This window comes from Oncorhynchus gorbuscha, linkage group LG09 (genome assembly GCF_021184085.1).
Source record: "Oncorhynchus gorbuscha isolate QuinsamMale2020 ecotype Even-year linkage group LG09, OgorEven_v1.0, whole genome shotgun sequence".
Taxonomy (NCBI): domain Eukaryota; kingdom Metazoa; phylum Chordata; class Actinopteri; order Salmoniformes; family Salmonidae; genus Oncorhynchus; species Oncorhynchus gorbuscha.
In genome coordinates, this window is record NC_060181.1 from 44,498,623 (window position 1) to 44,515,935 (window position 17,313).

The following is a 17,313-nucleotide window of genomic DNA, read 5'->3' on the forward strand; positions in this document are numbered from 1 at the left end:
TTATTTTCCACCATAATTTGCTAATAAATTCATAAAAAATCTAACAATGTGATTTTCTGGATTTTTTTCTCATTTCGTCTGTCATAGTTGAAGTGCACCTATGATGAAAATTACAGGCCTCTCATATTTTTAAGTGGGAGAACTTGCACAATTGGTGGCTGACTAAATACTTTTTTGTCCCACTGTAGGTGTATGTAAACTTCCGACTTCAACTGTATGTGTCAGTCCCTTTTTTCTGTAGACTTCTCCGGTTAGCGTACCAAGATTAGAGAGAAACTGACAGGGGCACAGGGAGCAAAGGGTGGAGGGGCGGGGAGAAAGACTGAGGGAGATGGAGATGTGTGGAGACATGAATGGCTTGCAGGTGTTTTGTGGGGAGGAGAGCGAGAGAATGGGGGATGGAGAGAGAGACAGAGAGATGGAGCAGTAGGTTGGTTTTCCCCACGTTGTCATTATGTTTTATGGGTGTTGCGTTTGTGCTCTCAAGTGGAGATATATTACTGTAAGCACAGGCCATGTGATGAAGGTGTTAGTGTGGATGAGTGGGTTGTGCGTGTCAGTATGTAGGATGGAAATAGTTCAAATGAGTATACGAGAGAGGGAATGGATTTTAACAGGAAAAGACAAGGACCAAACAGAAAGGGAAGATAAACACACAAACTAAGAGTAAGAGAACGTTTAGGGCAAGGTAAGGTGGAGGTGAGATAGAAGATCAAAGACGAAAAAGAAACATAAATGGAGACTGAAAGGTCGTGCTAAATCCAACAAGCTCTCAGTCTGTCAGAATTAGACATTCATCCATGGTTCTCAAATGTCAAGTGTTTAGTAACTTCTCCGTATCATTCCAAGGTTAAGTTTAGGCATTAACTCATCATTATTAAGGTTAGGAATGAACTACAAATGGTTACGGTAAGGGGATAGGGATAGGCTTAAACATTTTTTTTTTTAAAGCAACTTTCTATCGCTGGATTCGAACATGCAACCTTTGGAACCGCCCTAGCAAAACCAAAGCCTCCTTGTAGGTAACAATGCTCACTGCTGCTCCTAGTGGCTGGTTTCCACGTCATCTCTCAACATCCTTAGACATGGATGGACATCAAATACTGACTTGTATCACGGGTGACGTGCCTGGCTAAGTCATTCTTATAAAGAACGTTCCTGACAAAACAACTTAGCAACTGAATCATTTAACTTAGGATATAGATGTATAAAGACTTTTGCTAAAAGTATGATTTTTATTGTCATCATTTTAATCATTGTCATTCTTAGTTCAATTTACATGTTTTTAAATTGATTCTTGTCAAAGGTAAACACAATTCTTGTTGTTGTCTCCAACATTAGTAAATGCTTTTTTAAAATCCCCCCGGCCCCTAACATAAGCTAACATTACTGAAGCACATACTCTCTATCTCTCATACACTCCTGCATATTCAGATCCTACAAACAAGTCCCTCAACGAATACGAAAAGTCTAAAATGCACACATACTCGAAAGCGCGGACAGTCACACTCCTTATACCTCCATACGCACAACAATGTGTTTTTCTCTCTGAATAATGCCTTTTCTCTCTCACTCTCTCTGACACACCCACACACACACACAAATCCAGCACCTACCAGCACGTTTATAAAGTTATATTACAATGCACTATCGTCATTTCTCGTGTCAAGAATTTTAAGCGCAGCACTGGAGGAGTGATGTTTTTCATCCAGTATCACCTCTCCTCTTATTTCCCCCCGTGCTGCTGGCATAAATGCTATGGTTAAATGTAATGCTTTATAACATGTGAGAAGAATAGTTACACCTCTCCTCAAAAGTCTTAACTGGCATACATCCATGTACTGCACTTAACAGAAGCAAATGCTTTAGCAAAAATAAAAAAGTAAAAAAAATTTGGTACAATAGCTTAATGAAAAAATACTTGGAAATGTACATGGATAAACAAGCAAATCAATAAATAATGTAAATAAATGTTAATAAACCATACAGTATTGTCATCGAAAATGCAATCCTAATATTGTCAGACTTTATAGTATAAAACAGTAAATCTGTGGACTGCTGTCTGTCTGCAAATTCACGCATGTTTACAAAATGGAGACTAGAGTAATCTGTGACACAAATCACAGTTTCCTCAGGCACCTGCCGCACTGTGACTACTGTATTTGGTAGTTACCACAGTGACTGAGATTGTAATAATGAACAGCCCTGATTCGGTAACCTTTGAAAGTGATGGAGGAAAAAATAATAATAATCAGGTCTGGATTTGTAGGGTATTTGTTGTTATGAAATGTTTAATATTGTAATTTGTGGCAATAGAAACCATTCTGTTGACTATAGATACAAGATTGCTACCTGGAACCCAGACAAAGTGTTATGGGTAGATGCATCAGGCAAAAACACAGATCTGTGCTTCTGGAAATGCCCTCAAAGCACAGGTGCAGAGTCTCTTTAATTCCAGTTAATAAGGGTTGAAGGCAGATATGAAAACAGATCTAGGACCAGTTCTTGAAGGGCACCGTCTATTTTGTCTTTGACATGTGGGCTTTGGACCTTTCTATGCACCACAAAGCCACAGTTAGAGCACATCTAGAGGAGATGGATAAGGGCTCTCGAAAGCCTTATAGAGATTCTCTTAAAATATTTCTGTCTTCCGGTCAACATCATTAACACTTGGGCCTCAGTGTGACCAACTCGTATCTATGACAGTAAAAGATGGGTTAACATCCGGTAGAATGGCAGCAGTGTAGAGAAATGGCTGCAAGTATATGGCACAGCACAGTACAGTGAATCTTGGCAGAGTCCAGCATGGTCCACAGTACTGCAGCACCGCCAAGTCCAGTTGAGTCCTGTCCATCAAAGCCTATTGGACAGTCCATTGGTCAGGCTCAGTGGAGCCCAGTCCAGTTATGGCCATCCTACTCCACAGAGCTCAAAGGTCCTTCATATTGGGACAAGCTGAAGACAATGTCATGCGAGTTCCTTCGCAGATAGACAGGCAGCCATACTCTCATTACAAATCCCACTGCACATGCCCTACTTTAACCATGTGTGTGTAGCCAGAGGCAGCCTAGGCATGATGGCTGTATCATGTCTAAGTCTGAATGCCATTTTCTGCTTTGGTCCGTGTGGTGGCACACCAAATGCATAAAATGCAGTGGCACGTATGCACATAGTGTATGTCCGACAATGCATGGACCAAAGACGTCGCACAAACTGTGTATCAACAGTGACTACAGGTGAGTTAAGATAGAATTGAGTGAGTACGATTTGAGAGTAAGTCCTGTTATTTATGGTTGTGTCAAATTGTTTGTAATTCTGACTTTTGATTGGTTGAATTGTGTGACATTTACTTGGTTCCCTCTCACTTTCTAATTGAATCCGGGGTCAATGGATACAGAGCCCTTCAGTCTAAGCAGTTCAGATATCCATGTGATGTCACTCGGGGGGACAGTCGCTAGGAAACCAGGAGGGCGGAGATGAGCAGTGTTGCCACGGTGAGCAGAAGGCGATCGCGTGATCGGCTGCTGCCACTGACGCTCTTCTCCAGTTTGGGAATTTCAGGGTTAAATTCATCTGTGGAGAGAGAGAGAGACAGAGGGAGCGAGAGAGACAGAGGGAGCGAGAGAGACAGACAGAGACAGACCGAGAGAGTGCGAGAGAGAGAGAGAGAGAGAGAGAGAGAGAGAGAGAGAGAGAGAGAGAGAGAGAGAGAGAGAGAGAGAGAGAGAGAGAGAGAGAGAGGGTGAGAGAAACCATCAAATGACACATTAACTCAATCAATCTACAGCCGATGTTGTGCAATGCATACAAATAATGCACATCCACATGTAGAGAACAAACAGAGAAATGTAACAAAAATCGGCAATTATCACCTGTGCTGCAACATATGATGCCATATTCCCTCTTGGGAGGAGGAATAAACACACTTTGTTGTTCATCTTTTAAAATGTATGCATATTTTTATTCTAATGATTCGGCTTCATCTAGCAGGATTTGCAATTAAATGAAATTAACATAGAACAAACCCATTGATTAGGCACAATCCTGCATTAGCTGGAGAGCAAGAGAAAGAGAGAACAGGGAAAAATACATCTCATTCTCAAAGTAAGCTTGGGATGTGTGACCAGAATCCTGAGCCTCCCTATAGGCAGGTAGCCTAGTGGTTAGAGCATTGGGCCAGTAACCGAAAGGTTGCTGGATTGAATCCCCGAGCTGACAAGGTAAAAGTCGTTCTGCACCCGAACAAGGCAGTTAACCCACTGTTCCCTGGTAGGCCGTCATTATAAATAAGTATTTGTTCTTAATTGACTTGACTAGTTAAATAAAAGGTGAAAAAAATAAAACAAATAGGCCACTATGGGGACAGACAGTGAAGAGTTAACGAACTAAGAGAGACACAAGATGTGACACTGATATGACGAATGACACGTGGCAGCAGACTTTTCCCCCTCGTTGACTCAAGAGAAAGAACAACATCCAACTCGACCGGTTTGTCTGACACGTCAAAACCATTCTTAGAAATATTAGGAAACATGTCTGTCGGCTACGACGATGACACAACCCTGACATCTACACCAGTGACATGGTCAAATAAAGTAATATGGTAAAGTGATAGGGCCGAGTCCAGTTGCGTACATGTGGTAAATTGAGACTGTTCCAGCTGACAGCCCATAAAGTTAGATAGAGGACTCCAGATGGATATAACCCATTTTAGCATGCCATTGAGAGCCTCTACCCTTTTAAAGCAGTCAACTGGGTGGGGATTCCTATGGATTTTGAGCAATCAGCCAAGGATCAGAGCATGGTCTTCAAATTGGATGGCCTATGGTCAGTTAATGGCTTTAAGCTAAATCACCACCATCTATTCTCAACAATAAACACACAAGATTAGATTCAGGACTAAAACCACCAAAATTAGCTTTACACTTCTTTCAAACACAAAAGAAAAAGAACATTGACTACTTGGAGCCTCAATAGCAATGGCCATGCTGTCACAGATGCCACAATTGCACAAATAAAAAGATGAGTTCTTTATTTAACTCTGAGATTAGCTGACAAGGTATTCATGAATATGTTATCTCAGACAGGGAGGGGCGTTGAGTGAGTTTGTTCCATATAAACTGTAAGTGAGTTTTAACCTGAACAGAAGTTAGTATGCTGCAAAGTTAGAGAATATTGACACGGCATTAGGTGGAATAGTGTCCCTGATTGTGTAAAGTAGTGTTTGAAAAAAAAAGAGATCAGCTTTAATATGGAAGATGGATTGTGACTTCTATCAATGTAATTCTCTGCATCACTTCCAATACAACACATATCTTTGTTGTAAAATATATACTGAACAAAAATTTAAACGCAACACGCAGCAATTTCAAAGATTTTAATGAGTTCATGTAAGGAAGTCAGTCAAATGAAATAAATTCATTAGGCCCTAATCTATGGATTTCACATGCCTGGGAATACAGATATATATCTGTTAGTCACAGATAACTTTAAAAAAAAGGTTGTGGCGTGATCAGAAAACCAGTCAGTATCTGGTGTGACCACCATTTGCCTCATGCAGCGCAGGACATGTTGTTCTCATAGAGTTGATCAGGCTGTTCATTGTGGCCTGTGGAATGTTGTCCCACTCCTCTACAATGGCTGTGCGAAGTTGCTAGATATTGGCGGGAAATGGTACATTGAGTATGCAGGCCATTGGAGAACTGGGACATTTTGAGCTTCCAGGAAATGTGTACAGATCCTTGCGACATGGGGCCGTGCATTATCATGCTGAAACATGAGGTGATGGCGGCGGATGAATGGCACAACAATGGGCCTCAGGATCTCGTCACGTTATCTCTATTGACATCGATAAAATGCAATTGTGTTGTCCGTAGCTTATGCCTGCCCATACCACAACCCCCACCTCCACCAAGGTGCACTCTGTTCACACATCACATGACGTCAGCAAACTGCTAGCCCACACGACACGGTTGTGATGCCGATTCTCCAAAATGACGTTGGAGGTGGCTTATGGTAGAGATATTAACATTCAATTATCTGGCAACAGCTCTGGTGGACATTTACACGCTCTCTCAAAACTTGAGACATCTGCGGCATTATGTTGTGTGACAACACTGCACATTTTAGAGTGGCCTGTAATTGTCCTCAGCACATTACCTGTGCAATTATTATGCTGCTGAATCAGCTTCTTGATTTGCCACACCATTCAGGTGGATGGATTATTTTGCAAAGGAGAAATCTTCACTAACACGGATGTAAACACATTTATGCACATTTGAGAGAAATTGGCTTTTTGTGCTAATGGAATTTTCTGGGAACTTTTAACATGGGACCAACACTTTACATTGTGTTTATATTTTTGTTCAGTATATATATATATATATATATATATATATATATATATATATATATATATATATATATATAAAGAATATATTTTAATATATTCCCCTTCTTTATTATTTTTCGCAACTCCTACCACTCCTCCCCTAATTGGAGTAAACAAATACTTAGGCTTCTACATCCAGCTTATACATACCATATACATTTTACGGACACATTATATTTTACATTAGTTATATTTTTGGTTTGTTTTTAGTCCCACCCTCCAGCTACCCTCAACCCCTCCCATATATCTCTGAAGGCCATCCAGTTTTGATTTATAATTGCAATATATTTTCCCACTGTGCTGTGATGTTTCACAACATTTCAGAACCTTTCTATTCTCATAGTTTCTACAGATTGTAAATTAAAGACAAACATTTTTTCTAAGACTATTCTTATGTTATTCATCAATTGACTATGACTTTTCAAATCACGTAGCAGTGCTATATGCAGAGTTAGCTCCAGGTAAATACAACAATTCTTCAGCCATTGCTGAACCTACGACCAAAAACAAGCTACATATGGGCAGTAACAAAACAAGTGACCTAATGATTCCGTCTTGTCGCAGCAAAATCTGCAGAGCTGGGATGATTGTATCCCCCATATACATACAGTGCATTCGGATAGTATTCAGATCTCTTCACTTTTTCCACATTTTGTTACGTTACAGCCTTAATCATTTTTTTCTCATCAATCTACACACAATACCCAATAATGTCAAAGCAAAAACAGGTTTTTAGAAATTTTAGCAAATATATTAATAATAAAACAGAAATACCTTAAGTATTCAGATCCTTTGCTATGACACTCGAAATTGAGCTCATGTGCAACCTGTTTCCATTGATCATCCTTGAGATGTTTCTATAGATTGGACATGACTTGGAGGCCCACATCTGTCTATATAAAGGTCCCACTGTTGACAGTGCATGTCAGAGCAAAAAACAAGCCATGATGTCGAAAGAACTGTCCGCAGAGCTCTGAGACAGGATTGTGTCGAGGCACAGATCTGGGGAAGGGTAGCAAAAAATGTATACAGCATTGAAGTTCCCCAAGAATACGGTAGCCTCCAGCATTGTTAAATGGAAGAAGCTTAGAACCACCAAGACTCTTCCTAGAGCTGGCCACCCAGTCAAACTGAGCAATTGGGGGAGAAGGACCTTGGTCAGAGAGATGACCAAGAGCACAATGGTCACTCTGACAGAGCTCCAGAGATCCTCTGTGGAGATGGGGGAACCTCTCTGCAGCACTCCACCAATCAGGGCTTTATGGTGGAGTGTCCAGACGGAAGCCACTCCTCAGTAAAAGGCACATGACAGCAAGCTTGTAGTTAGCCAAAAAAAAAACTAAACGACTCTCAGTCCATGAGAAACAAGATTCTCTGGTCTGATGAAACTAAGATTGAACTCTTTGGCCAAGCGTCACATCTGGAGTAAACATGGCACTATCCCTACGGGGAAGAATGGTGGTGGCAGAATCATGCTGTGGGGATGTTTTTCAGCAGCTGGGACTGGGAGACTTGTCAGGATCGAAGGAAAGATGAAGCAAGCAAAGTACAGAGAGAACATTGATAAAAACAAACCTGTTCCAGAGTGCCCAAGACCTCAGACTGGGGCGAAGGTTCACCTTCCAACAGGACAACTACCCTAAGCACACAGCCAATACAATGCAGGAGTGGCTTTGGGACAATGCTCTGAAAGTCATTGAGTGGCCCTGCCAGAGCCCAGACTTGAACTTGATCGAACAGCCCTGCAGAGACCTGAAAATAGCTGTGCAGCGATTTTCCCCATCCAACCTGACAGAGCTTGAGAGGATGTGCAGAGAAGAATGGGAGAAATTCCACAAATACAGGCATGCCAAGCTTGTAGCGTCATACCCAAGAAGACTCGAGGCTGTAATCGCTGCCAAAGGTGCTTCAACAGAGTTGTTTTTTTAATTTTAATAAATGTGTAAAAATGTCTAAATATAGGGTACTGTCTGTAGACTGATGAGGGATTTAAAAAAATCTATTTTATATATAAGTGTCACGCCTTGGTCTTAGTGTTTTGTGTTTTCGTTGATTGTTTGGTCAGGCCAGGGTGTGACATGGGTTTGTTTTGTTGTATTTCGTATTGGGGTTTTGTGGTTATTGGGATTGCGGCTGAGTAGGGGTGTTGTATGGGCTTGGCTGCCTGAGGCGGTTCTCAATCAGAGTCAGGTGATTCTCGTTGTCTCTGATTGGGAACCGTATTTAGGTAGCCTGGGTTTCTCTTTGTATTTCGTGGGTGATTGTTCCTGTCTCTGTGTAGTTTCACCAGATAGGCTGTAATTAGGTTTCACATTCCGTTTGTTGTTTTGTATATGTATAAGTTATTTTGTGTATCGCGATCCTTCATTAAAGATCATGAGTAACAACCACGCTGCATTTCGGTCCGACTCTCTTTAAACAAACGAAGAATGCCGTTACAGAATCACCCACCACACAAGGACCGAGTGGCGTGGTAACAGGCAGCGACAGCATGAGCAGCGAAAGGAGGATGAATTATTCGGAGAATGGACATGGGAAGACGTTATGGACAGCAGAGGTATGGAGTATACTACGTGGGAAGAAATAGACAGGTGGGCGGTCGACCCAGAGAGTGCCGGAGCCCGCCTGGGATTCGCTGGAGCAGTGCGAAGAGGGCTATAGGAGAATGGAGTCGAAGAGAAAGACACGGCGGCGCAGAAAGAAACCCGAGAGTCACCCCCGAAAATGTATTGGGGGAGGGCTCAGGGAGAGAGTGGCAGAGTCAGGATTCAGACCTGAGCCAACTCTCCCTGTTAATCGTGAGGAGCAGCGATCAAAGGACTTCTGGACTTGGGAGGAGATATTAGACGGAAAAGGACCCTGGGCGCAGCCTGGAGAATATCGCCGTCCAAAGGAACAGGTGGAGGCACTTAGGAGAGCAGAGGCAGCTGGAGATAGGAGCCGACGATACGAGGGAACACGGTTGGCAAGGAAGCCCAAAAAGCAGCCCAAAACAATTATTGGGAGGGGGCTTACAGGGAGTATGGCTATGCCAGGTAGGAGACCTGCGCAAACTCCCTGTGCTTACCGGGGGGCTAGAGAGACCGGGCAGGCACCGTGTTATGCTATGGAGCGCACGGTGTTTCCAGTGCGGGTGCATAGCCCGGTGCGGTTCATACCAGCACCTTCGTATTGTCCGGGCTAGAGTGGGCATCGAGCCAGGTAAGGTTGGGCAGGCTCGGTGCTCAAGCGCTCCAGTGCGCCTGCACGGTCCGGTCTATCCAGAGCCACCTCCACACACCAGTCCTCCGGTAGCAGCTCTCCGCACCAGGCTTCCTGTGCGTGTCCTCGCTCCAGTATCACCAGTGCCAGCACCACGCATCAGGCCTACAGTGCGCCTCGCCTCTCCTGTGCTGTCGGAGTCTCCCGCCTGTTCAGCGCTATCAGAGCATTCCTCCTCTACAGCGCTGCTGGAATCTCCTGTCTGTTCAGCGCTATCAGAGCCTTCCTTCCCTCCTGCGCTGTCGGAGTCTCCCGCCTGTTCAGCGCTATCAGAGCCTTCCTCCTCTACAGCGCTGCCGGAGCCTCCTGCCTGTTCGGAGCAGCCTGAGCTGTCAGTCTGCATGAAGCAGCCAGAGCTGTCAGTCTGCATGAAGCAGCCAGAGCTGTCAGTCTGCAAAGAGCTGCCAGTCTGCAAGGAGCTGTCAGTCTGCAAGGAGCTGTCAGTCTGTATAAAGCAGTCAGAGCTGTCAGCCTGCATGGAGCAGTCAGAGCTGTCAGTCTGTATGAAGCAGCTAGAGCTGTCAGTCTGCAAGAAGCAGCCAGAGATGTCAGTCTGCAAAGAGCTGCCATTCTGCAAAGAGCTGCCAGTCTGCAAGGAGCTGTCAGTCTGCAAGGAGCTGCCACTCTGCAAGGAGCTGCCAGTCTGAATAGAGCAGCTAGATCCGCCAGTCAGCCATGATCTTCTAGATCTGCCAGTCAACCAGATTCTTCCAGATCTGCCAGTCAACCAGAATCTTCCAGATCTGCTAGTCAACCAGAATCTTCCAGATCCGCCAGCCAGCCAGGATCTACCGGAGCCTACTACCTGCCTGAGCTTCATCTCAGTACTGGGCTTCATCTCAGTACTGGGCTTCCTCTCAGTACTGCGCTTCCTCTCAGTACTGGGCTTCCCCTCAGTCCCGAGCTGCCCCTCAGTCCCGAGCTGCCCCTCAGTCCCGAGCTTCCCCTCAGTCCCGAGCTGCCTCAGTCCCGAGCTGCCCCTCAGTCCCGAGCTGCCCCTCAGTCACGAGCTGCTCCTCAGTTCAGTGGGGTTCTGGGTGAGGATTATTAGGCCATGGTCGGCGGCGAGGGTGGATTATCCCGGGACGCAAAGGGGAGGAACTATGACTTTAATGGAGTGGGGTCCACGTCCCGAGCCGGAACCGCCACCATGGACAGACGCCCACCCAAACGAAGAAACGAAGAACGCTGTTACAATAAGGCTGTAACATAACAAAAAGTCAAGGGGTCTGTCACGCGTACTCCCACTCCCCCGCTCGATGTGGCCGGTGTACTACTAACCACCAGTCCTGGCAATCATCATTACGCACATCTGCCCCCATCGTTACGCACACCTGGCCCTCATCATCACCTTGATTTACTCTCCCTTTATTTTGCCCTCAGTAGCCCCAGTCATCAGGCAGTATTGGTTTTGTTCACATTCAGTACACTCATGTTTTTTTTTCCTTTTCATTAAACTTACCTTCTGCACCTGCTTCCAGTGTATACTTTACAGGGTCTGAATAATTTCCAAATGCACTGCATACATTTATTTATCTATCTCTATGCTGTATATACAGTATATCACAAAAGTGAGTACACCCCTCACACACTGAAGAAATGACACTTTGCTACAATGTAAAGTAGTGAGTGTACAGCTTGTATAACAGTGTAAATTTGCTGTCCCCCCAAAATAACTCAACACACAGCCATTAATGTATAAACCGCTCAACATGGCACCTCACGGCAAAGAACTCTCTGCGGATCTTATTTTTTATTTTTTTGCTCTACATAAAGATGGCCTGGGCTATAAGAAGATTGCCAAGACTCTGAAAATGAGCTGCAGCACAGTGGCCAAGACCATACAGCGGTTTAACTGGAAAGGTTCCACTCAGAACAGGCCTCGCCATGGTTGACCAAAGAAGTTGAGTGCACGTGCTCAGCGTCATATCCAGAGGTTATCTTTGGGAAATAGACGTATGAGTGCTGCCAGCATTGCTGCAGAGGTTGAAGGGGTGGGGGGTCAGCCTGTCCGTGCTCAGACCATACGCCGTACACTGCATCAAATTGGTCTGCATGGCTGTCGTCCCAGAAGGAAGCCTCTTCTAAAGATGATGCACAAGAAAGCCCGCAAACATTTTGCTGGAGACAAGCAGACTAAGGACATGGATTACTGGAACCATGTCCTGTGGTCTGATGAGACCAAGATAAACTTATTTGGTTCAGATGGTGTCAAGCGTGTGTGGCGGCAACCAGGTGAGGAGTACAAAGACAAGTGTGTCTTGCCTACAGTCAAGCATGGTGGTGGGAGTGTCATGGTCTGGGGCTGCATGGGTGCTGCCGGCACTGGGGAGCTACAGTTCATTGAGGGAACAATGAATGCCAACATGTACTGTGACATACTGAAGCAGAGCATGATCCCCTCCCTTCGGAGATGGGCCGCAGGGCAGTATTCCAACATGATAACAACCCCAAACACACATCCAAGACGACCACTGCCTTGCTAAAGAAGCTGAGAGTAAAGGTGATGGACTGGCCAAGCATGTCTCCAGACCTAAACCCTATTGAGCATCTGTGGGACATCCTCAAACGGAAGGTGGAGGAGTGCAAGGTCTCTAACATCCACCAGCTCTGTGATGTCGTCATGGAGGAGTGGAAGAGGACTCCAGTGGCAACCTGTGAAGCTCTGGTGAACTCCATGCCCAAGAGGGTTAAGGCAGTGCTGGAAAATGATGATGGCCACACAAAATATTGACACTTTGGGTCCAATTTGGGGTGTTCTCACTTTTGTTGCCAGCGGTTTATACATTAATGGCTGTGTGTTGAGTTATTTTGAGGGGACAGCAAATGTACAGTTATACAAGCTGTACACTCACTACTTTACATTGTAGAAAAGTGTCATTTCTTCAGTGTTGTCACATGAAAATATATACTCAAATATTTACAAAAATGTGAGGGGTGTACTCACTTTTGTGATATACTGTATATAACATTATATTGGTTGCAAGTTTTGAATCAGGCGTCGTCTTGTGTATCAGCAATGTGCCACGGAATTGGTCAATCGAAAATCTCTTCCCAACTATTTTCAACCTGTTTGGCGCAGCTGTTGTTGTTTGGCGCAGCTGTTGTTTGGCACAGCTGTTGTCCTTAAATACTATGCTTTTTATTTATTTTTATTTTTATTTTGGATAGAGCAGACATTTCCATATATTTTTGTTAACTGCATGTTCAAAAGTTTGGGATCACTTAGAAATGTCCTTGTTTTTTAAAGAAAATCTAAAAATATTGTCAATTAAAATAACATCAAATTGATCAGAAAAACAGTGTAGACATTGTTAATGTTGTAAATGACTATTGTAGCTTGAAACAGCTCATATTTAATGGAATATCTACATAGGCATACAGATGCGTATTATCAGCAACCATCACTCCCGTGTTCCAATGCAACGTTGTGTTAGCTAATCCAAGATTATAATTTAAAACAGCTAATTGATCTTTAGAAAACCCATTTGCAATTGTTAGCGCAGCTGAAACTGTTGTCCTGATTAAAGAAGCAATAAAACTGCCATCCTTTAGACTGGTTGAGTATCTGGAGCGTCAGCATTTGTGGGTTCGATTACAGGCTTAAAATGGCCAAAAACAAGGTACTTTCTTCTGAAACTCATCAGTCTAATCTTGTCTGAATGAGGAGTGATGGGGAGTGAGGGAGAGAGGAGTGATGGTTGCTGATAATGGGCTTCTGTACGCCTATGTAGATATTCCATTAAAAATCTGCCGTTTCCCACTACAATAGTCATTTACAACATTAACAATGGCTACACTGTATTTCTGATCAATTTGATGTTATTTTAAATGGACAAAAAATGTGCTTTTCTTTCAAAAACAAGGACATTTCTAAGTGACCCCAAACTTTTGAACGGTAGTGTAACTCCACCAGTCCTATTTTTTTTAAAATGTAAAAACAACAACAAAAAAACAATCCATTTGTTAATTCTGGTGCTTAAACTGAAATTGCAACCAGATCTCTATAGCTTCAACAAGGCCAGCGAGGCCATCAGGGTTGCACAAGTGTTTATGGGTTATGACTTCTATTGTGTCCTCTTTCTGTTGATGCCACTAATCCATAAAGTACAGAAAGATGCATCAGGAGGCCCCAAGGCATTTGGGTTGTTTGGACTATGTGTGTTTACTGTATTTATTTATTTTCCTCCATAAACTCGGTCATGAGCCATCCGGTCACCATTGAACAACTGTGTGTGTGTGTGTGTGGTCGTATGTGTTTGTGACAGACAGAGAAAAAGAAAGAAAGATAAATATAATGTGTGTGAGTGTGTGCCTAGCAAGGTGGTATTCAGAACTAGAGGTCGACCGATTAATCGGAATGGCCGATTAATTGGGGCCGAATTCAAGTTTTCATAGCAATCGGAAATCGGTATTTTTGGACACAGATTTGGCCGATTTTTTTTATTACACCTTTATTTAACTAGGCAAGTCAGTTAAGAACATATTCTTATTTTCAATGACGGCCTAGGAACGGTGGGTTAACTGCCTCGTTCAGGGGCAGAACGACAGATTCTTACCTTGTCAGCTTGGGGATTCAATCTTGCAACCTTACAGTTAACTAGTCCAACGCTCTAACCACCTGACTACATTGCACTCCACGAGGAGCCTGCCTGTTACGCGAATGCAGTAAGCCAAGGTAAGTTGCTAGCTAGCATTAAATTGATCTTGTAAAAAACAATCAATCAATCATAATCACTAGTTAACTACACATGGTTGATGATATTACTAGTTTATCTAGCGTGTCCTGCGTTGCATATAATCGATGCGGTGCGTATTCGCGAATAAGGAATGTCGTTGCTCCAATGTTGTACCTAACCATAAACATCAATGTCTTTCTTAAAATCAATATACAGAAGTATATATTTTTAAACCTGCATATTTAGCTAAAAGAAATCCAGGTTAGCAGGCAATATTAACCAGGTGAAATTGTGTCACGTCTCTTGCGTGCACTGCACACAGAGTCAGTGTATATGCAACAGTTTGGGGCGCCTAATTTGCCAAAATGTTACGTAATTATGACATTACATTGAAGGTTGTGCAATGTAACAGGAATATTTAGACTTATGGATGCCACCCGTTAGATAAAATACGGAACGGTTCCGTATTTCACTGAAAGAATAAACGTCTTGTTTTCAAGATGATAGTTTCCAGTTTCGACCATATTAATGACCTAAAGTTCGTATTTCTGTGTGTTATTATGTTATAACTAAGTCTATGATTTGATAGAGCAGTCTGACTGAGCGGTGGTAGGCACCAGCAGGCTCGTAAGCATTCATTCAAACAGCACTTTAGTGCATTTGCCAGCAGCTGTTTATGACTTCAATCCTATCAACTTCCGAGATTAGGCTCGTGTAACCGATGTGAAATGGCTAGCTAGTTAGTGTGGTGCGCGCTAATAGCGTTTTAAACGTCACTCGCTCCTAGACTTGGAGTAGTTATTCCCCTTGCTCTGCATGGGTAACGCTGCTTCGAGGGTGGCTGTTGTCGATGTGTTCCTGGTTCGAGCCCAGGTAGCAGCGAGGAGAGGGACGGAAGCTATACTGTTACACTGGCAATACCAAAGTGACTATAAGAACATCCAATAGTCAAAGGTTAATGAAATACAAATGGTATAGAGAGAAATAGTCCTATAATTCCTATAATAACTACAACCTAAAACTTCTTACCTGGGAATATTGAAGACTCATGTTAAAAGGAACCACCAGCTTTCATATGTTCTCATGTTCTGAGCAAGGAACTTAAACGTTAGCTTTTTTATTGCACTTTTACTTTCTTCTCCAACAAAATGTTTTTGCATCATTTAAACCAAATTGAACATGTTTCATTATTTATTTGAGGCTAAATTGATTTTATTGATGTATTATATTAAGTTAAAATACGCGTTCATTCAGTAGTGTTGTAATTGTCATTATTACAAAAAAAAAATTGTCAGTTTAATCGGTAGCGGCTTTTTTTGGTCCTCCAATAATCGGTATCGGTATTGGCGTTGAAAAATCTTAATCGGTCGACCTCTATTCAGAACCCATATAAATAATATTATGCCATTACTGTCAGGACCCGGTTACGAACCCGGGTCTCCGGAGTGAGAAACAGTCACTTAACCAAATGAGCCACGAATAGTCGGCAGAACCCAGAAGATGAGGCAGACACAGCAGTACTTGAGACGGTGTATTTAATGAAGTAAAAAATGAAGTTCTTCAGGAAAACATGTAACTCCACAACCTCAAAAGGAATCCTACAAGAACAAAGGTAATCCTCCAAGACAAAAAAGGTAAATCCACAAGAACAAAAAACAGAATTCCACAAGAACAAAAAACAGAATTCCACAAGAGAGTCCACCGGGATCAACAAGAGTTCTCAGAGTACTAGGGCTGGGTGCTAACATACAAACACAGAGCAAAGAACAGAGGAAAACAAAGGGTTTAAATACAATCAGGGGAAACGAGGCACAGGTGCAAATAATAATGGGGATCAAGGGAAAACAAAAGGTCAAAAGGCACAATGGGGGCATCTAGTGACCAAAAACCGGAACAACCCTGGCCAAATCCTGACAATTACTGAGAGAGAAAAAGAAAGGGGGGGCAGCAAGAGCGGGGGAAAGCATCAGAGAGAGCACATCAGGATAGAATTGAGAGCACTCACCAATGTTGTGTATTTTGATATTGGGCCTGACTGTGTAGTCAGGTGGAGTCTGACTGGAATCATCACCATGGGAGACTTAGAGAGAGAGGAACACAAATATGCAAAGTCATTAAATTGCCCGCACTACTTATTTTACACAGAAACTTCCCTATAAAGTACACTACCTTTGACCAGAGAGCGGGTTCCGTCTCAAACGGCATCCTATTCCCTATATAGTGCACTACTTACAGTGCCTTCAGAAATTATTCACACCACTTTACTTTTTCCCAATTTTATTGTGTTACAAAGTGGGATTAAAATTGATTTAATTGTCATTTTTTTGTAAACAACTTACACAAAACGTTGTAATGTCAAAGTGGAAGAAAAACTCATACATGTTTTTTTTTTCAAATGTATGAAAAATAAAACGCTAATATATCTTGATTAGATAACTATTCAAGTCAATACATGTTAGATTCACCTTTGGCAGCGATTACAGTGAGTCTTTCTGGGTAAGTCTCAAAGAGCTTTCCACACGTGGATTGCGCAACATTTACCCATTATTCTTTTCAAAATTCTTTAAGCTCTATCAGATTGGATGTTGATCATTGATAAACAACTATTTTGAGGTATTGCCAACTCCAACGAAGATTTGGCCTTGTGTTTTGGGTTATTGTCCTGCTGGAAGGTGAATTCATCTCCCAGTGTCTGGTGAAAAGCAGACTAAACCAGATTTTGCCAGTGCTTAGCTCCATTTAATTAATGTTTTATCCTGAAAAACTCCCCAGTCCTTAAGGATTATAAACATACCCATAATATGATGCAGCCACCACTATGATTGAAAATATGGAGGAGTAATGTTTTATAGTGGATTTGCCCCAAACACAACACTTTGTATTCAGGACAAAAAGTGAATTGCTTTGCCAAATGTTTTGCAGTATTACTTTAGTTCCTTGTTGCAACATTTTTATTCTGTACATGCTTCCTCCTATTTATTC

At 42.7% G+C, this 17,313-nt stretch overlaps 1 protein-coding gene across 1 annotated transcript in view; it reads right to left on the minus strand.

Moving 5' to 3' along the window:
• Window positions 1–1,227: 1,227 nt before the first annotated feature.
• Window positions 1,228–17,313, minus strand: part of LOC124043684 (ephrin-A3-like) — a 105,168-nt gene continuing 89,082 nt past the window's right edge. The window contains exons 4-5 of the mRNA XM_046362523.1: window positions 16,337–16,411; window positions 1,228–3,573 (exon numbers count right to left, since the gene is read on the minus strand). Of these exons, the coding sequence (XP_046218479.1) occupies window positions 3,455–3,573; window positions 16,337–16,411 (194 nt within the window). The 3' untranslated portion in view covers window positions 1,228–3,454. The remainder of the gene's footprint in view (window positions 3,574–16,336; window positions 16,412–17,313) is intronic.